This window comes from Mus musculus, chromosome 11, assembly GCF_000001635.26.
Source record: "Mus musculus strain C57BL/6J chromosome 11, GRCm38.p6 C57BL/6J".
Classification (NCBI taxonomy): Eukaryota; Metazoa; Chordata; class Mammalia; order Rodentia; family Muridae; genus Mus; species Mus musculus.
In genome coordinates this window covers 3,482,501-3,505,000 of record NC_000077.6, presented here as the reverse complement: position 1 = coordinate 3,505,000, position 22,500 = coordinate 3,482,501, and the positions used below count along the sequence as shown (strand labels likewise).

Here is a 22,500-nt window from a genome sequence, read left to right as displayed (position 1 = left end):
TTCAGCATGCAGGAGAGCCAAGCTGATGGGTGCTTATGTTACCCCTGGATGTTCTAGCATCAGCAGCCAGCTGAAGTGTTCCTAGCGGGTAGCCACTTAGCCCTTGCCACCTTCAATATGGGAAGTGGGTGCCTGTGCCTTTAAATTCTCAGCAGGTTGAAATGGCTGATGACATCACTGGTTCCTGGGAGCTGAGGAGCTGGAGCCAGAACCCAAGGGAGCCAGGCTGGGCTGCCGGGGGCTGCTGCAGACATGGAAGGCCAGACCAGGAGTGGTAGTGCCAGGCCCGGGACCAGGACTGGACTGGGACCCTTGCCTGGGACTCATGGGGTCTTGCAAGCTGAGATACCCTCGAAGGTAAGAGCCCCCAAACCTTAGCCCTCATTCCTGATTCCTGGTCTCACACTCCTCCACCACATATACTCTGCAGGTACCCTGGTGCTCCTGGCTAAGGGACTAGCACTTTTCTGTGCCCACCAAACAGAGACTGGGCAAAAAGGTCATGCTGAAGGGGCAGTGATGGGATTCCCATAGAGAAATGGAATCAGCCACAGCCAAGAGTCCCCCAGAAGCACTCTGGATTGGTTGTCAGGGAACCCAGCTGTTCTCCAGCTTTGCTGTGTGACCTTGGGCAAGTTGCTTGTCCCCTCTGAGCCAATGCAAAATGAGGGGGCTTGTGTCTGAAGGCTAGAACTGTGACATCTGGGATGTCTAAGTTGTTAGTGCTGGAGGCGGTATGGTGCTTGGGGGGAGGGGGCACACAGTGGGACACTTGGAGCCAAGGAGAGTATCCAAAATGCTGCCTCAAAAAAAGTGGAGTTCAGGGAGGGAGGTGGAAGTAGAATTTCAGGTTCTCTGAACCGAGAAGGACGGGGACAGAGACTGAACTGCGTCTTCAGAGCAGGATGGGGCCACCCTGGGGCAAGTGTAGACCTTCCTCTGTTCTCCCTGGTAAAGGACACTTTCTCCTGGCCTCTGGAGACTGGGGACATCATAAACAGAATGGACAAGGCAGGTGTCCTCCCACCTGCCGGGTGTAAAGGATATTCATTTGCCTATCCTCACAGGTGGGGAAAGGACAGACCAGATAAGAGGGCACAGCCTGGGCAGAGAGAGGCGTGGCATCAGACCGCACTGACTGGCCGAGGCGGGTGGGCTTACTCTCCAGCACTTGGGAAGGCCAGGAAGTTTTAGGCTAAAAGTATGTGCCCCTTGCCCTGGACACGTACACCTTAAGATGTGGTATGGTCAGGGACCCTTCCAAAAAAGTCCCTTAATTTTACAGATGGGAAACAGTCTGGGCTGAGGAACATTTGCCCCAAATCCCAAAGCTGGGATAGGGATCTGTGTGACAGTCTCCATTGCCAGCTCTTGACCCTGAACGGCCCACTGGGAATAGATCAGCACAGGCAGGGCTGTGACCAAGGGGTCAGGGCATGGGTAAAGAGTGAGGGGTACCTAAGGGATATTGGCACTGTGGAGGAAGGAGCATGGGGGGACTTAGGGTGTTGAGTCAGCATCCCTCTGAAAGGGGAGCTGCCCTGGGAGCTCGTCAGGGAACAGGTCGTGGGTACCCCAGGAAGAATAGGAGAGCTCTCAGATTCCCACCGGGCCCATTCAGGGTTTCAGTCTGTCGGTCTGTGAACAGGGTTTCAAGTTTAAGGTGGAAACATGGCTTTTGTATCCTGTCTCAGAAGAGACAGAAGCTGACCTGGAACAAGATGGATTGGAGGGAGATAACAGGAAGGATTTCCTTGGAATGACCTGTCCTTAGCTGTGTGTGTCTACCGGGGCGATATGGAAGTGGGGGCTCAGCCCCTCGCTAACGTCACTCTGACTCATCTGTTTGTCCTCTAGAAGGTAAACTCAAGTTTTCAGCTTCCAGCAAAGAACTCGGGCCCAGCATCTTCGGAACCAAGGTTGACCCTGGCACCTGTGGGACCACGAGCAGCTGTGTCACCTCCTTCAGAGAGGCCGAGACTGGTTTTGTCATCTCCCCGACCTGTCCTAGCGCCACTGTCCATCGCTGGAGAACAGAAAAGGCCTCCGCCCCCTCACAGCTCCAACAGGGCAGCCAAGTCTGTGGGCCAACTGGTAGTATCTGCTGCTGCAGCATCCAAGCCTCCACCAGTCGCCTCAGTCTCAATCCTGGCTCCGAAGTCTCTGGGGCAGCTAGTAATATCTGCCTCTGCTATGCCAAGGCCATCTCCGGCTCCCCTGGGGTCCGTCCTAACTCCAACTTCTAGGGATCAGAAGCAGTTATCACCCACCTCTGTGGGACCTAAGCCAGCATTGGCAACCTCAGGCCTAAGCCTAGCGCTGGCCTCTCAGGAGCAGCCCCCGCAGTCCCCCTCCAGTCCTTCCCCTGTGCCGAGTCCCGTTCTGTCACCCTCTCAGGAGGGTCACCTGGCTGCAGCATCTGTGACATCTACCCCAGCTTCTGAGAGACAGTTGCCGGCTAGACAGAAGGATACCGCAGTTCCCAGGCCCACTCCTCCTGCAGACAAGTGTCTCTACACTCCAGAGCGGGCAGCTGGTCCCGCCACCTCTCCACCAAGGGCCCAAGCTTTCTCAGACCCTCGGCTTTCCCCCTCTTTCCGCGCGAGACCAGAGGCTCCACGCCACAGCCCAGAGGATCCCGTCTTGCCGCCGCCACCGCAGACCCTGCCCTTGGATGTGAGCCCAGGCCTTCCAGAGTCTGGCACCCGTTCCCCTGGACTTCTGTCCCCTACCTTTCGGCCAGGAATCCCTTCAAGCCAGACTGTGCCCCCACCTCTGCCAAAGCCACCTCGGTCTCCCAGCCGCTCCCCGAGTCGCTCTCCCAACCGCTCTCCCTGTTTGCCCCCAGCCCCTGAGGTGGCACTCCCAAAACCTGTCACCCAGGCTGCAGGGTCTGGCAGGTGCCCAAGCCCTAACCTACAGGCACAAGAAAGTCCAGCAGCCGCCACCACCACCACCTCACCAACATCTTCTTGGTCAGCTCAGCCTACTTGCAAGAGCGACCCTGGATTCCGGTGAGATCATGAAAAGTTACTGGGGCTTGAAAGGAGAGACTGGTCATTCTTCCAGGGTGACCGTGCGTTTTAACTCGGTTTACCTCGATAGGAATGGATTGGGGGGGGGGGGGGGACGCTAATGGACCTACTTTGGAACCCTGGAAGATGCTGTCTCTTTCTAGGGAATTTGCTTCTTGGGTTTATCCCTAGGAAGGTAGTTAGGGATGTTAGGCCCACTGTGGGTCTTTTCTAAGGGCCCTTACATATTTAGCTCCATTTAGCTCCCTAGAAGGAGTTCTGTGAAAGAGAAAGGGAGGGCAGGAAAATGGTACCCAGCAGTAAACCCTCCCATGCCCCTGCTTTCAGGATCACTGTGGTTACATGGAATGTGGGGACCGCCATGCCCCCTGATGATGTCACATCTCTTCTTCACCTGGGCAGTGGCCACGACAATGATGGTGCAGATATGATTGCCATAGGGTGAGGAGCAGTGTGGGTGGACCCCCTTTCCTGGGCATTTTGGCCTCCTGGACAAACCCATAGAAGGAATTTCTAAAACAGTCCCTCACCTCCCAGGTTGCAAGAAGTCAATTCCATGATCAACAAGCGGCTCAAGGATGCTCTCTTTACTGACCAGTGGAGTGAGCTCTTCATGGATGCACTGGGGCCTTTCAACTTTGTGCTGGTAACAACACAGACACCCTTGTGAGAAGCAGGAGCCCTTCTGGATTCTTGCTCCCATCCCAGAGAGACTGCTGGGTGTCCCTATTGCCAGGGTAGGGAGATGAGGGGGTAGGGGGAGAGCTGTATGCCGAGGGTCCCCAGCACGCCTCCCCCTGCAGGTGAGCACCGTGAGGATGCAGGGCGTCATTCTGCTGCTCTTTGCCAAGTACTACCACCTACCGTTCCTACGGGACGTGCAGACAGACTGTACTCGTACTGGCCTGGGTGGCTACTGGGTGAGTGGGGGGTGGGAGGGTGGATGGGGTATGGGTCTGAGTGTGGCTTGCAAGATCCCCCACCTCACCCTTGCATCCTTTGCCCCAGACCCGCCCCAACCCAAGCACCATCCATTTCTACGCCCCGCCCCATTCCTTCTCTGGCCCTTCCCTGTCCTAGCCTCCCGTTTCTTTCCTTAGAACTCATCCTGGCTTAAAATTAAGCCTCCTATGCTCCTCACAAGTTCTTGTGGCCAGCCCAGTGACTCCCCTCCTGGCCCAGGTCAGGCTCATGACCTGTCAAACCTCACCCCTAGGGTAACAAGGGCGGAGTAAGTGTGCGCTTAGCAGCCTTCGGGCACATGCTGTGCTTCCTAAACTGCCACTTGCCCGCACACATGGACAAGGCAGAACAGCGCAAGGATAACTTTCAAACTATCCTTAGCCTCCAGCAATTCCAGGGACCTGGTGCACACGGCATCTTGGATCATGAGTAAGTGAGAATGCAGAGTGGGTGGGATGGGAATGGTGGGCTACTGACCCACTCGTACCACCTCAGAAAACTGAGGCAGCTAGCAGTTTGGTGGGAGAGAGGAGGATCCTGCAAGGTAGAGCTTTGCTGAGGGATACCTTCTTGCTGAGGTTCCTCACCTGATGTCTCTAGACCCTCTTTTTCCTCCATCCCTTGCCTGACTGAAGGCTCTGGCAGCTCCCACCCATTGGCACTTCTAAAGGGTTGGGTGGGTGACAGGAAGGATCTAGATTGAGTCTTTGCGCTCCATGAACCCACTGACCCCCATTTCCACCCTGTGAGCAGTCTTGTATTCTGGTTTGGGGACCTGAACTTCCGCATTGAGAGCTATGACCTACACTTTGTCAAGTTCGCCATAGACAGCAACCAACTCCATCAGCTCTGGGAGAAGGACCAGGTAGGTAGTAATCTGCCTCCCCTTCCCTGACCCTGAACTCAACCAATACCTCCGGTTTCTGCCTTTGACCTCATCTGTCCCATCCCATCTCTGGATGCTGTACAAGGCCCAAGCTCTACTTTTCTGGATCCTCACAGCTCAACATGGCCAAGAACACTTGGCCCATCTTGAAAGGTTTCCAGGAAGGGCCCCTTAACTTTGCTCCCACTTTCAAGTTTGACGTGGGTACCAACAAATATGATACCAGGTAAGCCATAAGAGGGGGTGGGATGAAGGAAAGGGACAGAAGATAAAGCTGGGACTATGCTTTGACCCCCAGACCTTGGAATTCAGGCTACCTATCCTCTCCTATTGCAGTGCCAAAAAGCGGAAGCCAGCCTGGACAGATCGCATTCTGTGGAAGGTCAAGGCTCCAAGTGGAGGTCCCAGTCCCTCAGGACGAGAGAGTCATAGGCTCCAGGTGACCCAGCACAGCTACCGCAGCCACATGGAGTACACTGTCAGTGACCACAAGCCTGTTGCTGCCCAGTTCATTCTGCAGGTAAGGCATGGCCTCATCTGCCCCTCATGATGTCCCTTGGACCAGCTGAGCATCCTCTATCAGGAACCTTTCCACCGGTCCTTAACAGCATCCATTTTCTTCAAGTAAAGAGGGAGTGGTATTATAATCTTCCCTTTCAGATGAGACTGTGCCTGAAAGGGCCCCCCTTGCCTAGGACCACACAGTAAAAGGAGGAAAAAAGAAGGATTTGAATCCAAGACAGTTTGATTGAAAGCTCATATCTCTCGACTATCTGTAGCTGACTTTATTCTTCCAAGAAATGTTTAGGGCATCAACCTGAAATTTGAAGAACAAACTGCTCTTGCAAAGAACTCAAGTTCATTTTCCAGCATTCACGTGAGGTATTTCACAATCACCTACAACTCCAGATTCAGGAGATCTGATGCCTCTAGCCTCTGTGGGCACCTACACACATGCACGCACCTACCTCCTCATGCACAGAGTCTGAAAAATAATCTCAAAATTCTTTCCTTAGAAAAGTGTGCCTATATTGAACAGACACAGGGGTTTTTTTCCTTGTCATTTCCCTTAAGCAGTGCAGTAAAGCAACAGCCTTCATGTCATTTGCATTACATTATTATAAGTAATCTAGAAATGAATTAAAATATATACAGGGATGTACAGTTACATGCACATACTATATACTGTTTTACATAAGGAACTTCAACCTCCCTGGGGGGTTAGCATCTACCAGGGGAACCAAACAGACCTGGATGCTCAGGATGACGTCACTGTGTTTAGAACTGAAGTTCCTAGTTGCCAAAGTAAAAGGAGGCATTTCTAGAGTGTAAGACGCTAACTCTCTGGTTTACTATGCGGTAGCCTCAGGCTCCCTCTGAGATGTCGTTGTGCCCCAAGTCTAGTGGCAGAAGCAGACAAGGGTAGGTCCCATGTTTCCAACCTTGAATCCTAAACTGCAGTTTCTGGATTTCTTGGTTTGATAAGGAGCCCTGCAGGCCAAAGAATGTTTCTCAAGGGACCTCTGTCACGTGATCAGTCAATGGGACCCCACCCAAGCCTGGCCTCTTGGGAACTCTGGGACAGGGATGGGGTGGGAGCTTTTGTTGTTATTGTTTCTAAATTACTTCTTGTTATGTCCTAGGCTCCTTCAAACTCATGATTCTCCTGCCTCAGCTCCTCAAGTGTTAAGATTGCAGGCATGTGCCACCACACTGTAGCCCTTAGTCAGGGACCTCACCTTGAGACTCCACATTAGGCCACATTGTCCTGTTCTTCCTGTGGTGGACAGGAAAAAAATGTTACCTGGGGCTTGGGATGCAGCTCAGTGGTAGGAGACTTCGCTAGCATAGGTAAGACACTGGGTTCAATCCCGGAATTGCAGAAAGAACTAAAATTAAACAAACAAACAAACAAACTTTTAAAAAAGTTATTGTAAGGTTGGTCCTGTGGCCAATTCCAGGACTGAGAATAGTGAAGCAAATGGATCAAGAGTTCAAAGCTAGCCAGGGGGCCACATAGTGAGGCCCTGGGTCAAACAATAATAAAAATTACCTATTGAGCTAAGCATGGTGGCAAATCTCTCTAATTACAGCATTTTGGAGGCTGAGGAAGAAGAATTTCAAGTTCAAATCCAGTCTGGATTCTATAATGAGTTGCAGGCCTCCCTGGAACACACTGAGACTCTGTGGTAAAAACAAAAAGACATCCACCATATGTAGGGCCCTTGGCGTACACCGTCCCTTTGCATGCAGTAGGTCCTGAAATTTCCAAAGTCTCCTTTCTATTTTAGTGTTGGGGCTATTTATTTATTTTCTGCATATAGGTGTTTTGGTTGTGTGTGCTTCTGTGTACCTGGTACTCGTAGAGGCCAGAAGAAAGAGGGTGGATAGTTGTAAGCCACCATTTGAATGCTGGGAATTGAACCTGGGTCCTCTATTCTTGTTTTTGTTTTTTGAAGATTTATTTATTTTATATATGTGAGTACACTGTCACTGTCTTCATGCACACCAGAAGAGGACATCAAATCCCACTACAGATGGTTGTGAGCCACCATGTGGTTGCTGGGAATTGAACTCAGGACCTCTGGAAGCAGCCAGCGCTCTTAACTGCTGAGTCATCTCTCCAGCCCCTTGCTTTGCCCCCCCTCCTCCTCTTTTTTTTTTTTTTTTTTTTTTTTTTTTACATTTATTTATGTGCCCAGGTGTGCACTCTCTGAAAGAGTCCAGAGGATAACTTTGGGAGCTGGAGCTCTCTCTCTTGCTGAATGTGGGTCAAGAGAATAACCTCAGCTCACTCCTTACCCACCAGGCCCTCTCCCTGGCTTTGTTTTTTGATTGGTTGGGGATTTTGTTTGTTTTGCTTTCTTTTTCTTGTCTTTTTTTTTTTGAGAACAGATTCTCTTGTAGTCTGGTCCGGTGTCCAACCAAGGACCACTCTAGAATCTGCTTTCCAGCCTGCACCTAAGGACTAAGGTTATGGGCATGGACCACCATGCCATGCCTCTGCGGGGATTTTGACCTTGCAAAGCCTTAGAGCACATTTCAGCCTGCCCTTCAGTTAGGAACCGGGGACAGGGAAAGAGTGTACTGGTTTCTTCTGGAACAGCTACACTCCGAAGCCAGGGAAAGAAACCTGAAACCAGATCAACAGGGACCAGACAAAGGCAAGGCTGGCACCACGTGAGCATTTCCTTAAGGACACAGGTGGCCAGGTCTCTGGCTGCTTGCCACTGCAGAAACTCCACCTGTCTAGGTGACTCCCTGGTTGTCCTGGCTGGTCCCAGAGGAAAACCACTCGTGATAATAATTTGTCTTCATAGACTCAAGGCAAGGCAGTGTTATTAGTTGGCTCTCAGTAGTAAGATTCAGATGGGGGAAACTAAGTCTGGGGATGGCCAGGGTCTTGTCTGAGGTTGCACAGCAAAGTAACAGTAGAGCTGGAAAATGAGCTGAGGTCTCCAGCAACCGTTTCTGGCCTCTTGTTAGCTCCAGGAAATCGAACTTATCTCAGAATCCTGTGTACCATGGGACTTTACCTATCTCCCTCGCTATTGTTTAAGCAAATTATTTAATAATTTCAAGCTCCAGGCACACACAGAGACACACACAGGCAAAACACACACAGTGCACAGACACATATGCAGGAAAAACACTCATAGACACAAAACAATTTTTTTTTTTTTGGTTTTTCAAGACAAGGTTTCTCTGGGTAGCCCTGGCTGCCCTGGAACTCACTCTGTAGACCAGGCTGCCCTGGAACTCACTCTGTAGACCCGCCTGCCTCTGCCTCCCAAGTGCAATTTAATTATTTTTTTAAAATTAAAACAAAATATGAGTTTCCAGACCAAGGGCCTGCCTTCTGAAAGGCTAAGGAAGCTGACCATTATATAACCTGTCTATGGCTGAGCTGAGGCCAAATCTAAGACTGGCTGGCTTCAGATCTATGCCCCACCAGAGGCAGTAATTTTTGATTGATTTTTACCATATTTTTGGAGTAGTGTTTCACTATATAACCCATCCTGGACTAGAACTTGCCGTGTTACCCAAGGCTATATTCAAATTATCCATCCTCCTGCCTCAACCTCCAATATACTGTTATTACAAGTATGGGTCACTACCCAAGAGGCCTAGGTATGTGGGATGCTAGAGGGTCTCTGACTGACAGCATCCTCTGTCCCTGCCTTGCTTGGGCAGTTTGCCTTCAGGGATGATGTTCCTCTGGTGCGGCTGGAGGTAGCCGATGAATGGGCAAGGCCAGAGCAGGCCGTGGTGAGGTACCGCGTGGAAACAGTATTTGCCCGAAGCTCCTGGGACTGGATCGGCTTGTACCGGGTAAGACTCTGCAGGAAGGAAGTCACTCTGGAGGAAGGAAGGGGCCTGCAGGCCCTCTGTATCACTGGCTTATCCCGCGTTTGGTCATGCTCTGCTAGGAAGCTGCTAGTTTTAGGGGATCAAAACCCGGGGTTCCTCTTTCCCTAGGTGGGCTTCCGTCACTGTAAGGACTATGTGGCTTACGTCTGGGCCAAGCATGAGGAAGTGGATGGGAATATCTACCAGGTACTTACAAGAAGGGGAGGGTTGGGGACACCGGGATTCTACTTGGGGGAGGGAGTCCTGAGGCTGCCCGCTGGCCCCAGCTTGGGCCTCTACCCTTGCGTCTACCAGGTGACCTTCAGTGAGGAGTCACTGCCCAAGGGCCACGGAGACTTCATTCTGGGTTACTATAGCCACCACCACAGCATCCTCATTGGCGTCACAGAACCCTTTCAGGTAAATGGATCAGACGATAGGGCCAAAGCAGGCCAAGATGTCCCAGTCGAATGTTACATCTCCCATGTTCTCTCTGTGACCTTAGACCAGTAGCCCAACCTCACTGGGTCTGCCAACAGGGAAGGAGGGAGTGGGCAGGCTAAAGAGTGGAGTTGCCCCAGCGGCCAGTGTTCTCTCCAGATCTCGCTGCCTACCTCAGAATCTGCCAGCAGCAGCACAGACAGCTCGGGCACCAGCTCGGAGGGGGAGGATGACAGCACTCTGGAGCTGCTGGCACCCAAGTCCCGCAGCCCCAGCCCTGGCAAGTCCAAGAGACACCGTAGTCGCAGCCCTGGCCTAGCCCGCTTCCCCAGTCTCGCTCTCCATCCCTCGTCCCGTGAACGCCGTGGTGGCAGCCGAAGTCCCTCACCCCAGAGCCGCCAACTGCCTCGGGTAGCCCCTGACAGGGGTCACAGTAGTAGCAGCCGAGGTAGTAGTGAGGAGGGGCCCTCTGGGCTGCCTGGACCCTGGGCCTTCCCACCCTCTGTGCCTCGAAGCCTGGGCCTGCTTCCAGCCTTGCGCCTGGAGACCGTAGACCCTGGTGGTGGAGGCTCCTGGGGAGCTGACCAGGAGGCCCCTGACCCTAATAGCCTCTCCCCTAGCCCCCAGGGCCGACTGGGGCTGGAGGAAGGGGGTTTGGGGCCCTGATAGGGGAGGCAGACGGCCTAGACAGTCTCATTCTGCCTATCTTCCACAAGCCTGCCTGCCTGCCTCTCTCTTGCTGCTTCTCCAGCCGTTAACCACATCTGCCACTCTGTCTTGGCCAGGAGCGGCCTACTGGGGGGTCCCCAAACTCAGTCCTGGTACCACCTCAACTGTGACAATCAGCAAAGCCTCGCCTGGGCCCTCATCTGGGATGATGGGGGGAACGGACAGATATTCCCATCTTGGAGGTCATCCATTAGGAATTAAATTCTCCAGCTTCACTCTTGGCTCCTTCCTGACTTGTTAGCAGTTGCAGATGTGACAGAGTGATAGAACTGACATATATTAGGCACCAGCTGTATATGGAAACATGCCATCTTTCATTTCCACCATAATCCTGTGTGCTCAGTGCCATCCTTAGAGCCATTACACAGATGGGCAAATTGAAGCCAAGAGGATGAATCTCAAAAGCAGACAACAAAGCTCAGTCCAGCTGTGTGTTAGAGAAGAAGAATGTTTACTGGGTGGTATGTGTGTTGATTAATTCATTTACTCCTCAGCACCCCTGTGAGGTAGTTCACGGTTACGGGTCCCCTTTTCAAGCTGGGGGTGTGATTTAGTTGGTAGCATGCTCCAACCAGGCTGGAAGGGTTGACACCCTGGTTTCTCTCCCCAGTATCACCTAAAACTTGGTGTGATGTCATACGCCTGCAATTCCAGCATTTTGGAGGTAGAGGAAAGTGGGCCAGAAGTTCAAGGTTACCCTCCTATACATAGCGGAAGCTAGCCTGGGCTACAGTGAAACCCTGACTCAGACAGACAAACAATAATGACCCCCACCTCTACCTTCTCTTTCAGAGGAGGGCACTAAGGCCCATGTGGAGGAGGGAGGTCCCTTGCCCTAACTCCTCATGGGCACAGAAAAGATTTCAATTTAGAATTAGAACAGAAAGATTAGTTCAGGCCAGGAAGGACCCAGAAACTATTTAAAGAAGGGGTCTCCTGTAAAGAACGTGGGAACACCCTCCTCACCCTGGATTCAGGTACAGGCATTTCTCTTGTATCCTTGGTTTCCCACCTACGGCTTTAGGCCTCACTGTAAAGTGCTGGGGCTCAGAAAGGCAGGTCTAGCAACAGGGACACTCAAGTACCTGGTTCCCATACCTCCTGGATTCCTGGAATCAGCCACTCCCCTTTTCTATCTGTGTATGAAGTTACCTGGCAAGGTCTAAGCCCAAGGCATCAGAATAGCCTCTGAACACCACATCCCGGCACAGAGGGGTTGTGTCACCAGTTCAAGGTCACCAAGTACAGCGGGAGATGCGGTCCAATATTTGGACCTTGAGGTTCCTTCCATCAACCCCCCTGCAGTCCATCAGAGCCATGTTGTTCCTCAAAGAAGAGACCAACCAAGTCTCTCAGAATATAGCAACACCAGGAAGGAGGTCCAGGCTGGTGCCCAAGCTGCTGTTACTGTCATTATGAGCTCCAGAATTTCTTCTGTCCCCTGCGTCTCCAGATTGCCTGGGTTACTTGCAGACACTGGCTGTAGAATGACATGGTGCTCCCTGGGGGCTCCACAGGCTGTGCCAGAGCCCCACCTGTGCCTTTATCCCTGAAATGGAGTCGGCTCTTGTGAAGCCTCTGCAAGTGCCGAGCTGACACCTTAATGGCCCTGTGGTCTCTGGAACAGCTGTGGGGACACAAGGGGTCAAAACCAGCAGAATCCACCCTACTTTGAAAATAGGGCGGAGGCCCAGAGAGGAGCAGGTGTGAGGCCAGGGTCACCAGCCAAGCAGAGAGGGCAGGGTTATACCCGGATGAGGCAGGGTTAACTCTAGTACCCAGAGGCTGAGGTTCCAGTTCTGGGTGGCTGTGGAAACCTTATTCAGCAATTGAGCCTGTTTCCCTATCTCTGTGTCTGGCAGGTCTTGAGCTACGTACAGCACATTCTATTTCCTTGGCTCCAGCAATCTTTTGGCTCGCTTGTTTTTGTTTGAGACAGGAGCTCACTGTGTATTCTAGACGGGCCTCTAAAATACTATTTATCCCACCTAGGCCTCAAAGTAAATCCTCCTTCCTCATTTTACTGAGGTGTGTGCCCCATACCTGGCTTTCCTATAACCAATCTACAGGGAAGCATGTAGAGGGCTAGAAAGCTGAATCAATTATCAAGGGCATACAAGAATGAAATCTCAGAGCACAGGCACACATCCCCTCCCGCACAGCCTGCTGCAGAGCTGGGCCCAGGGCAGCAAGGGTCAGAGGAATGATGACATGCAGCCTAGCTTAAGCCCCTCTGACCCTTCACCATGCCCCCTTTCCCCAGCACACAATTGGTTCTTATAAACAAACAAACAAACCCAGCCCTTGGCAAAGGCCTCCATCCCTCCATCCCCCCTGGCTCTGCGTTCACTTACCCTTTGCCCTCAGCACAGTCAAGTTGGGGGGCCAGCTTAAAGCAGGTGGTACCCAGGAGATCCCAAACTTTGTCGGTGCCTGCAGGCGGGCTGTGGAGCCTCAGGAAACGTGCCAGACTGAGGGGAGATGCAGTCGCAGGCTGTTCCAGAACCTTGCCAGGTGCCCCAGCATGGTTCTGGTGGCAGGCAGCCCTCTCCCGAGCCCACCCAGGAGGCCTCACCGGCGGGTGCAATCGCAGTGGAAAAGGGGCATCTGGGCACTGTTGAGCAGGTGGAACTTGGTTTCCTGGGGCTTGATCTGGTGCTCACACTGGTCCAGGTGGCGAAGGCTTCGACAGACTCGGTGGGCACCTGGGGGGCAGATGTGGTAGTTAAGAAAGTCCAGTTCACCAGGAAAGCCTCACCTGGGCCTGCTACCATCCAGGAGACACACCAGTACATGTGTTTGGTTACACTGTCCTCTTCTGTCTCCTCCCTTATGTTCACAGAATGTCAAACACATAGCATGAATCCTTGCCGTGTGTGTGTGTGTGTGTGTGTGTGTGTGTGTGTGTGTGTGTGTACACATGCTCACACACACACACAGAGGCTGTCTGAGGGTCTCAGATAAGGATTCCTGGACTCAGAGACTGCTAAGCTGAGTCTGGGAGAGGAAAAAGAGAGCGGGATCCAGACAGAAAAAGAGCACGCGCAAAGGCCTAGCGTGAACAGATTGTGGGGGCTTCATTTTTTTTCCTTCTAGGCTTGAGTGCAGAACCATGCACATTGTAGACAAATGCTTTACCACTGGCTGCATCCAGCCCTGTATCTAGCTCTTGCCATCAGCCTTGGAGGAACTAGGGAAGTCTGTGAAGCTGAAGTTTCAGCTAGTGGGTACTTGATAGGGCCTGAGTGTGCTCAGTGTTGAGACTTTATCAGCTGATATTGCAAGAGGTGATGTACTCAACAGGACATGACACTACTCAATCTATAGACTACGGAAATCCCTTATATCTAATGAAGAAAGTTGGAATGCCCTGGGAGGTGTTTAGAACAAACAAACAAACAATAATAACAATAATAATAAAAACAAATAGGTAACACTACATTTGCAAACAGAGGTAAGAACACCCACCCAACATACCCCTGAAAAAGCTTGATTTTTAAGCTCACTTTGATGTTTTGGGCCATCCTGGAAGCCCAGATGTGGAACTCCTGGCTGGCCTCTGGGGATCATATCAGGTCTGGAGGAGATGGCAGGGGTCTGGAAAGGTGTAGTGGTAGTTGTGCTGTGACGTCTGGCTTGTGTCTGCTGTGGGCCCCTCTTCTGTGGGTGTTTGCTGGGTGCTGGGCTTTGGGGGCTGGGAGTATATGAGGTGGCCTCAGCCTTCCAGGAGGCATTATAGTAAGTCCTGGGCCGAAGGTGAGCAAGGGGCGTGGAGCCATATGCCCTGCACCTGAAGGGGGCAATTTGAGGCATTTAGTGACCCAGAATTCCTGTTCCCAAAGCCTCACAGAATCATCTCTGTGGACTAAATCTCTGCCAGTTTCTTTCTTTACTTCTTCTTTCTTTCTCCTTCCTTCCTTCCTTCCTTCCTTCCTTCCTTCTTTCCTTCCTTCCTTTCAAATTATTTTTTATATATGAGTACACTGTTGCTGTCTTCAGGCACACCAGAAGAGGGCATCAGATCCCATTACAGATGGTTGTAAGTCACCATGTGGTTGCTGAGAATTGACCTCGGGACCTCTGGAAGAGCAGTCAGTGCTTTTAACCACTGAGGTATCTCTCAAGCCCTCTCTGCCAGTTTCATCAGTCCCCCTCCTACTAGGTTGTGGGAAATACCCCAGAAGGGTGCAAAGCCCTAGCCCTGCCCTGACCGAAGGACAATGCATGGGTGCTGGAGGACAAACAGACCTCCCTCCCTGGTCTTAGAGCCCAGGTTGCCCTGCTGGTCGGGCAAGGACTCCAGTGGGGCAGCCACATACCCGCCCCACCAGTTCCAAGCCACACAGGCCTCCTGCTCCTTCAGCACAAAGCAGGGGATCTCCAGCACGTTGAAGAAGGCCACGCCCATGATGTCGGAGATGGAGTCACCCTGGCTCCTCAGGCACTGTTGAAACCTGTCCCCAGAACCAGAATTCAGGTCCAAGGACCCCGGAGAGCCTCCTGGGAACTTTTGCAGCCCACCCTACCAAAGGATCCTTCCTGCTCTAGAGCCTCAGTTCGGCCCACCTGCACGGAGGGTGGTTGGAAGAAGGGGCCCCAGCTGCTGGTCTTTAGAACTCTCTGGGTCCCTGGTGCCTAGACCCAAGAACCGGGTAACTCTACTCTGTCCCCGAGCCTCAGGCCCTCTCTTTCTGCTGCCAACCTGGCGTCACAGTCGCAGTGAGAGATGGTGTGGAAGCGGAAATTTCGGATGCCATAGTTATACTGCAAGGGCGAAATGGTTTGTGGGCACTGATCGTGTTCCCGGCAGCAGAGGTCAGGGCCGTGGAACACGCCTGCATGGAGAGAAAGGGAACAAAGTGGAGCAGGGGCCTGGATGCTGTGAAGCAGCTCATATATGCCTACCTTGTATAGCAAACGGCCCTCCGCAGTCCAGCTCATGGCCAGGGCAGGGCGCTTGTTGTCCAGATACAGGGCCCTCACAGCTCCAGAGTTCTCAGAGAAGACCACAGGCTGGCAGCCTCCTTTGCCTGGTCCAAACAAGGGAGCCCACCCACCAGCTTCTGGACTTGTCTTCCTCAGAGCTGACTCACAGAGTTCCCAAGCTCACACCCAAATAAAACTCCAGATAATGAAAGTGTGTGTTATGGAATGATAGTCAGGCCAGGCACAGTCTTTCCTCTGGCACAGCAAGAACATCTTGGGTGGCCAAGATGCCATCCTGCCTGCTCAAGCCTAGTCCTCCAGCAGCATTCCTTGCAGATATACAGCATTCAACCACAGTTCGAGCAATGGCGCCCTTTGTTGTGATGTTTACATGAGCGGAGTTCACAGCAGCCCCCAAAGGGAAGTGGCTCTTTATCTTCTAGATAAGGAACTTGGAGCTTCAAGAAGTGTCAGCTTGAATATGCTGAGCTGTACCCAGGTCTTTGGAGCTCTTGCCACTGAAGAACCTCATGGGTAGAGGTTGTTTAGAGCAGTAGAATCTGGATCCTCCTCAATCTACCTCCTCCCTCGAGTGATTCATGGGTTTGAGTAAGACCTTTCACATCCATGACGTCACTTAAGTGTCTCATGAAGAGCTACTCATATTCATACCCATTTTACAGATTTAAAAAATGAGGTTAAAGTGCCTATGTCACTTCTCCAATAACACAGCCTGGAAGAATGGGAGCCAGGCTGGAGTCCAACACCCCACCCCACATATACATACCATACACCTACCCAAACCCCGGGGGCTCACCCAGTTCTGAGGCATTTTCAGCAGAGTTCCCAACACCGCACCACAGCGTGCCAGGAATGGTCCAGCCTCTCCTCCTTCGACGGTGCTCTCTGTCAGGTGCTCCACTCTGCTCTATTGCTCGCTTCTCCCTGGCTCCTGTAGGACTATCCTGAGACCTTTGACATGCCTCCCACTGGCTCTGCAGAGTGGCCAGTGCTCTCTGCAGCGCAGGTCCAGGGGTTTGGATGAAGGAGTGCTGCAAAGGCTCATGAGCACAGAGGGCCCTGAACGCTGTGATAAGTTCAGATTCATCCTGCCTGATACAAACCTGCAGCCTGTGGTGTGTATCCCAGAAGGCCTGGAATAATGCCAGGCCTTGGGCATCTTTGCCCAAGAAGCTCAGGGAGCCCAGAGGGTTACCAGGGATGGGCTGGACCAAATGGCAGGAGGTACTGTCCCAGTGACGGGTATGGGAGCCCTCTAGGAAAGCCAGCACTCCTAGAAGTACCCCCAGGACCCCCATTCTACTCTAGTCCAGCCTGGTCAGACAAAGCCCCGGGATGCCTGCCTTTGACTGCCCCTGAGGCAGCTGCTGAGGCTCCAGCGGAAGCGATGCCCAGCAGCCCCTGGGTGTCAGGGCCAATGAATGGAGCCTAGGGAGGAGGAGGAAGGCTGGTGTATGGGGTGATATTGGGCTTGTAACCGAATCCACCGGCTGGGCAGGCTGCTGATTGGCTGAGGGATGCATTGCTGAGCCCACGCCTCCACTCATCGTGTCCGCGGAGCTGTCCAGTCACCTGCCCCGGGCTGCCCTGGAAGCATCTGTGGGAGCCAAAGCCTTGGACTATGAGGGTGAGGATGGAGGAGGGAGGTCAAGGGGGAGCTTTATCCCCTTTGGAGCCAGAAGAGAGTTCAGGGACTTAGAGGAGACCTCCAGAACCTGTCCTTGTACTCCTAACCCAGTTGCAACTACCACACCCAAGTCTATGAGATTGGCAAGAGGCCATGGACTTCAGTTAGGGCGGGTGAAAGAGGCCAGGGCACGGCTGGGGCTCTGGAGCCCACCTTGGGAGTTCCCAAATCTTCTGGGAAAAGAAGGTTGATTCTGGTGCTCTTTGCAAGTCCTGGTTCTGAGAAAGGCTGTTGGGATTCTCCAAAGAGAGTGCCACAGGATCCCTGCGACTTCCAGCACAGGTCTGGTCCAACGCCATACTCCTGTCTGATGGTTGGGATACATAACCAGAGTAGGACCTGATAGTAACCTGGAGCAGGACTGGCACTGGGGATTTAAAAGATAAGGTCCCCAAATAAGTATAAAATGGCTCAGGGGGCCAGGTCCTTCTATTCTTGGAGTATGACGCCCAGAAGGAATCATGTGTCCCACCCCCCCCAAGAGGCTTACGTCTCTGTATCATGGAGGGGGCTATACTCAGCACTGTTTCCCATGTCCCCAAGCTGATGTGTTATTTTGCTTCCAACCATCTGGTGAAGCTAGTAGTTATACCCATTATATAGATGAAGAAACTGAGCCCAGCTGGCTGTTATGTGCACACCTTTGATCCCAGCACTTAGAAGGCAGAGGTGGGCAGATCTCGGTGTTTAAGGCAAACCTGGTCTACATAATGAGTTCCAGGACAGCCAAAGCCACAAAAACCCTGTCTCAAAAACAAACACACAAACAACAACAGCAGCAGCAGCAACAACAACAACAGTCAAGATAGGAAGAAACTGAAGCCCCAGAGTGATGTAAAAATAATTCAAACGACACTCAGGTCCCCACAGGGCTGAGAGAGTTTAAAGGCGCAAATTGGGGCTAGCTGGAGCAGTCCCCCTCAGCTGCCATGCTACACTCTGCAGGAAGTCAAGTCCCGTCGAGGCAGAGGCAGAGCCAGTGTAGGAAGGGAGCAGAGAGTCCGCTTCAGCCATGAGGCCTATCTTTGTGGCTTCAGAACTAGCCCTGACCTGGAGGTAATAGCCGAGGATTAATGAAAAGAGAATTATTTAACCCAGGTGCCAAACCCCTCTCCTGAGGTTGAGAAAGATGTGGTGGCAGTGAGAGAAGAGGGTGTGGGCACAAGCCAAGGTTTTAAAAAAAGCACAGTAGTGGTATTCGCTGTTGTCGTAGGACCTGCCATCCAGCTCGGCTCCCTTTTCCACATTCCACAGCCTTCCTTGCCCTTCACTGGGAAGGCTGGATGGACTCACATCAAGAGCCCAGCTTTGGAAAGATCAGACAGACCCAACTGGAACAGTGTGAGCCTGGCCTTAGAAACCTACAGCTCTGGCCCTCAGCTTCCTCTTCTGCATGACCGGGACGTTCCTGATCCCTGTTGTTACTCACAGGCATTAGGTAAGACTCTTACCATAAGCATAGCGTCCGTCCGCTGTGAAAACACTCACTAACACCCCAGGGTAGCAGGAAGCAGCCTAACTAGGAGAAAGCAAACCCTAAGGTTTGGGGGCCTCTGAATCTATATCTACCCAGTTTGGGACAGGGACTGTGGGAGGGACTGTGGCCAGGGCGCTGCCTCACTAGGGAACTTTGTCCTCTTCAGGTCTTTGTTTTTCTCCTCTGTAGAGGCAGGTTCTGAGGGAGGATCTTTGAGATCTCTTCCTGTCCACCCCATGGGAAGGCAGGCTAGGGTGGCAACAGACTGCAAGGGAGGCAGGCACTCACTGTTTCTCTTCTGACTCCACGTGGGGGACACATCGGTCAGTCTATGGGACAGGAGATGTACCTTGTTTCTCATCAGTGTGTCCCTCAGAAGACAGAGGGTCCAAAATGAGTGGATAAGACCCGGGATGGGGAGCGAGCTTTTCTCTGAGCTTCCACCAACCTGGGATGGAGACTGAGTCACAGCAGGGAATAAGGAGAGGATGTCTATCCAGGAAAGCTCTTTCCTTCCTGTCTGTATCACCCTGTCCCTCTCCCCCTCTTTTCTTTTTTAAGTGGGGTCATTTCTAGCCTAGGCTAGTGTTAGGCTTGGAATCCTCCTGCCTTAGCCTTTCAAATGCTGAGATTATCCTGTGTGCACCCTCACTGTGAACACCACCACTGTGCACACTGTTAGCCATACACACCATCAGTGTACACACCATCACTTTTGGTATGTATGTATGTATGTATGTATGTATGTATGTATGTATTTATTTATTTAATATGAGTACACTGTAGCTGCCTTCGAAAGAGGGCATTGGATCCCATTACAGATGGTTGTGAGCCACCATGTGGGTGCTGGGATTTGAACTCAGGACCTCTGGAAGAACAGTCAGTGCTCTTAACTGCTGAGCCATCTCTCCACCCCCACCCCCACTTTTGGTTTCTTGAGAGACCTAACTTACTTCATTCCCTTTCAAGGCTAAAGGCACAGAGAGCAATCTCTCTCTCTCTCTCTCCCTCTCTCTCTCTCTCTCTCTCTCTCTCTCTCTCTCTCTCTCTGTCTCTCTCTCTCTCTCTCCCCGTTCTGGTTTTTTGAGACAGGATTTCTCTGTGTAATAGCCTTGGCTGTCTGTGGACTAAACTTACAGAGATCCTCCTGCCTCTGCCTCCCAAGCGCTGGGATCAAAAGAGTGCACCACCATGTCCTGCTTGCAACCTGTCATATTACTGTCACCTTTTTACAATGGCCTGTCCTGTCCTACATTTGTCCTGAATCTGGAGCCACCTTAGATTCAAGAACAGCAGATTCCTGAAGGACAGACCACCCCACAGAGAAGGGGGTATCTATGATGCTAGGTAATCGTTCCAAGGCTTTACCTTGGATATGAACGAACTTCAACGGAGAAGTGGTCTCAAACAAATAAGAGCTCTTTTGGACCACTTTGTACACCCAGATCTGAATAACAGATCTGCTTCCCATACCTTGAGCAGGATTGCTCAGGCACACAGATCTCTTGTGCCAGTTCTTCCTCAGTGTAAACCTAAAGGTTGTGCCAGCACTGGAAGGCGAATTTACAAATGACTGAACCCCTCGCCTGTCCTTTCCAATGTCTTGGTTATATATCTTTTCTCTGGTACTTGCTGTTACTTGTATCTTTGGGGCTTTTGTTTTGTTGGAGAGAGGGATTAGAGTTGTACCTCAGACTGATCTTGAAGTCAGTGCCATAGCCTAGGCTGGCTTGCAACTTGCAGAAATCTATCTGCTTTGGCCTCCCAAGTGCTGAGACCATGGTGCACATAGAGGGAGTACATCTTCCCAGGACCTACAGATGCTCCACTGTCCCTCTCAACTCCTGTCTCCCCATCTCAGAGACTTCCTCTGATTTAGCCTGAATGGTGTCTCCCTCTGGCCTTCAGAGCTGGCGCTCCCAGCTTTACCCAGAAGGCGCCATGTGCTCTGTGCTTGGAGAATGGGACGGGCTGTGCCCAGCTTCAGAGCATGCAATTCACTCAGAAACAAAAAGTCATTGCATTTACTGCGTGCCAGGCACTGAATGAGACCCTGGAGAGAGTGTGCTTCTGAGAGCTGGGGAGGGGAAGAACAGCGCGAGCGAGCTCAGGGCGAGAGGGACAGGAAGGGAACACAGCCCTGGGAGAATGGAGGCTGGAAGTGGAAGAGGGGCTGGAGCCTAGTGTCAGTTGGCTCCAGAAAGCTGCTGCCAAGACCGAGTTAGAAGCAGAGGAGATTTATTTGTGGAAATACTTGGAAAAGGATAAAAGAGGAGGCTGCAGAACTGGGCAGGGAAACCCTCCAGGCCATGGTTCAGCTCTGACATCTATGGAAAAGGAGAAAAAGAGGACTCCACCGGGAGGAGCAGGTCTGAGCCAGCCAAGAGATGCTGGTGTGAAGATTTCCTGTGGCGGAGCCCCACTTGGACCCAGTCAGCCCAGCCCCAGTGGCCCAGTTCTTCTGTCAATAGCTGGAGGCTCCCCAAGAAGACAGTGGTCTCTGCTGCAGATCCTGAAGGTGCTGCAGCTTTGGGCTGTCAGTCAACTGTTCTCTCACAGTGACCAGAAGGGACCAGTGAGAGGGACAGAGGTCTAAAGGACAATCTTCCCAGGAGACCTCAGGCTACAGAGAAGGGAATGCTGGGACAGAACACACCTGCAACATCTCCAGGTGGGATTCAGTTCCTTGCACTTCTGACCACAACTGTGCCCAGCTCCAAGTGTGAGGAAATAAAGAATGAGACCCAATGAGATAATCGAGCAAATGGGAGGATGCACCTTAGACCTGATGCTGCCACTCGTTACGTGAAGCTAGGCCACCAAGGTCACACATGCCTGTAATTCCCGCTCTTTGGAGGTAGGCAGGAGAACCAGGAGCTCACTCTGCTCAACTACTTAGCAAATTCAAGCTCTACCTGCACTGTATGAGACCCTGTCTCAGAAAGAAATCAAAATTGAGGGGAAATAAGATATTATAGAAACCATCTTAACGTGCAACATTAGAAGCTATGATGGTTCTAAAATATGCACATATATTCTTTGATGCTGCTCCCTTCAACCCCTCACTAGAGTAAAAGCTGTATTTAGTGACTTGCTCCAACAAGTTAACTGTGCTGAAGTGACATAACTTCCAGTTCCTAAAAGGGTTTGCCTTCCTCCTTACTCTTTCTCTGGAATCACTCCCTCCAGGAAGGAAGCAGAGCCTATCACTGGTCACTGAGGCGGATCTATGAAAAGGCTCTTGTGTTGGGAGATGAGCAGGAGTGTCTTGGCATTGTTGGTCTGTGAGCAGACCACTTTGAAGCAGTTCAGCTTTCACAGGGATATAGTTCTCTCTCTCTCTCTCTCTCTCTCTCTCTCTCTCTCTCTCTCTCTCTCTCCCTCTCTTTCTCCCTGTCTCTCCCTGTCTCTGTCTCTCTCTGTCTCTCTGTCTCTCTGTGTCTCTCTGTGTCTCTCTCTGTCTCTCTCCTCTGTCTCTCTTTCTCTCTCTCTCTCTCTATATATATATATGTGTGTGTGTGTGTGTGTGTGTGTGTGTGTGTGTGTGTGTGTGTATGCACATGTGCGCATGAATTGAAATACCATCCAGTTCATCAACTTAAAGTATACAATAACTAGCTAAGGTGCAGTGGATGGTACAGGCTGATAATCCTGGCACTCCAGAGGCTGAGACAGGAGGATTATGAGTTTGAAAGTCAGCCTGTATAGTGAGACTCTGACTCAGAAAACAAAGAAAAATAAAGAATAAAAATTAAATAAATAAAATAAGGTTTATAGTATTCTTAGCTGTGCAACTGTCACCATTAATTTCAGAATGTTTTCAAATTCCCCAAGAAAGTTCCTGTACTTCCTAGTAGTTATTCAGACTCCTCCTAGCACACAGTGACTGTGAATTGCTTTTATGTCTCCACAGAGTTGTCTATTATATGTGTTCACGTACAGTCACGCTGTATTAACAACTAGGGTATGCTCTGGTAAATCCCTG

The 22,500-nt window shown here is 51.6% G+C and overlaps 2 protein-coding genes across 14 annotated transcripts in view; one reads left to right on the top strand and one right to left on the bottom strand.

Moving 5' to 3' along the window:
• Window positions 1–10,729, top strand: part of Inpp5j (inositol polyphosphate 5-phosphatase J) — an 11,230-nt gene extending 501 nt beyond the window's left edge. For 2 of the 6 annotated variants that reach the window (XM_030245617.1, XM_030245618.1), the window contains exons 2-14: window positions 153–357; window positions 1,858–3,014; window positions 3,363–3,476; window positions 3,573–3,681; window positions 3,839–3,955; window positions 4,252–4,427; window positions 4,752–4,863; window positions 5,001–5,110; window positions 5,221–5,404; window positions 9,079–9,216; window positions 9,364–9,441; window positions 9,550–9,654; window positions 9,835–10,619. In XM_030245617.1, coding sequence (XP_030101477.1) covers window positions 253–357; window positions 1,858–3,014; window positions 3,363–3,476; window positions 3,573–3,681; window positions 3,839–3,955; window positions 4,252–4,427; window positions 4,752–4,863; window positions 5,001–5,110; window positions 5,221–5,404; window positions 9,079–9,216; window positions 9,364–9,441; window positions 9,550–9,654; window positions 9,835–10,341 — 3,012 coding nt within the window. In that variant the 5' untranslated portion in view covers window positions 153–252 and the 3' untranslated portion in view covers window positions 10,342–10,619. Of the gene's footprint in view, window positions 1–152; window positions 358–1,857; window positions 3,015–3,362; window positions 3,477–3,572; window positions 3,682–3,838; window positions 3,956–4,251; window positions 4,428–4,751; window positions 4,864–5,000; window positions 5,111–5,220; window positions 5,405–9,078; window positions 9,217–9,363; window positions 9,442–9,521; window positions 9,655–9,739 lie in introns of those variants that run through there. The other 4 variants (XR_003949331.1, XR_003949330.1, XM_030245619.1 and 1 more) reach the window with 4 other exon arrangements.
• Window positions 5,655–16,843, bottom strand: Pla2g3 (phospholipase A2, group III). Of its 8 annotated transcripts, XR_872206.3 has the most exons (8): window positions 16,148–16,843; window positions 15,107–15,239; window positions 14,724–14,858; window positions 13,911–14,194; window positions 12,980–13,109; window positions 12,759–12,875; window positions 6,938–7,068; window positions 5,655–6,773 (listed from the first exon to the last, which is right to left on the bottom strand). XR_872206.3 is itself a non-coding variant. In XM_006514689.4 (7 exons), exons 1-7 carry the CDS (start codon window positions 16,647–16,649, stop codon window positions 6,638–6,640), a joined length of 1,437 nt encoding a protein of 478 aa, XP_006514752.1. In that variant the 5' UTR covers window positions 16,650–16,843; the 3' UTR covers window positions 5,655–6,637. The 8 variants fall into 8 exon arrangements, 6 of the variants coding, with proteins under 6 accessions (XP_006514752.1, XP_006514754.1, XP_030101817.1 ...); XR_003949433.1 differs by lacking the exon at window positions 14,724–14,858; XM_006514689.4 differs by lacking the exon at window positions 6,938–7,068.
• Window positions 16,844–22,500: the final 5,657 nt, after the last annotated feature.

What these genes read in the sequence shown, in the direction of transcription:
- Pla2g3 (NM_172791.2), bottom strand. Translation starts at nt 16,649, where the DNA reads ATGGGGGTCCTGGGGGTACTTCTAGGAGTGCTGGCTTTCCTAGAGGGC. An exon ending in TGAAAATGCCTCAGAACTGG is followed by an intron (nt 15,240 to 16,147) that starts GTGAGCCCCCGG and finishes CTCTCCATGCAG; the next exon opens with GCGTGTTCCACGGCCCTGAC. An exon ending in GGATGGCCCAAAACATCAAA is followed by an intron (nt 13,110 to 13,910) that starts GTGAGCTTAAAA and finishes TCTGCCCCCCAG; the next exon opens with GTGCCCACCGAGTCTGTCGA.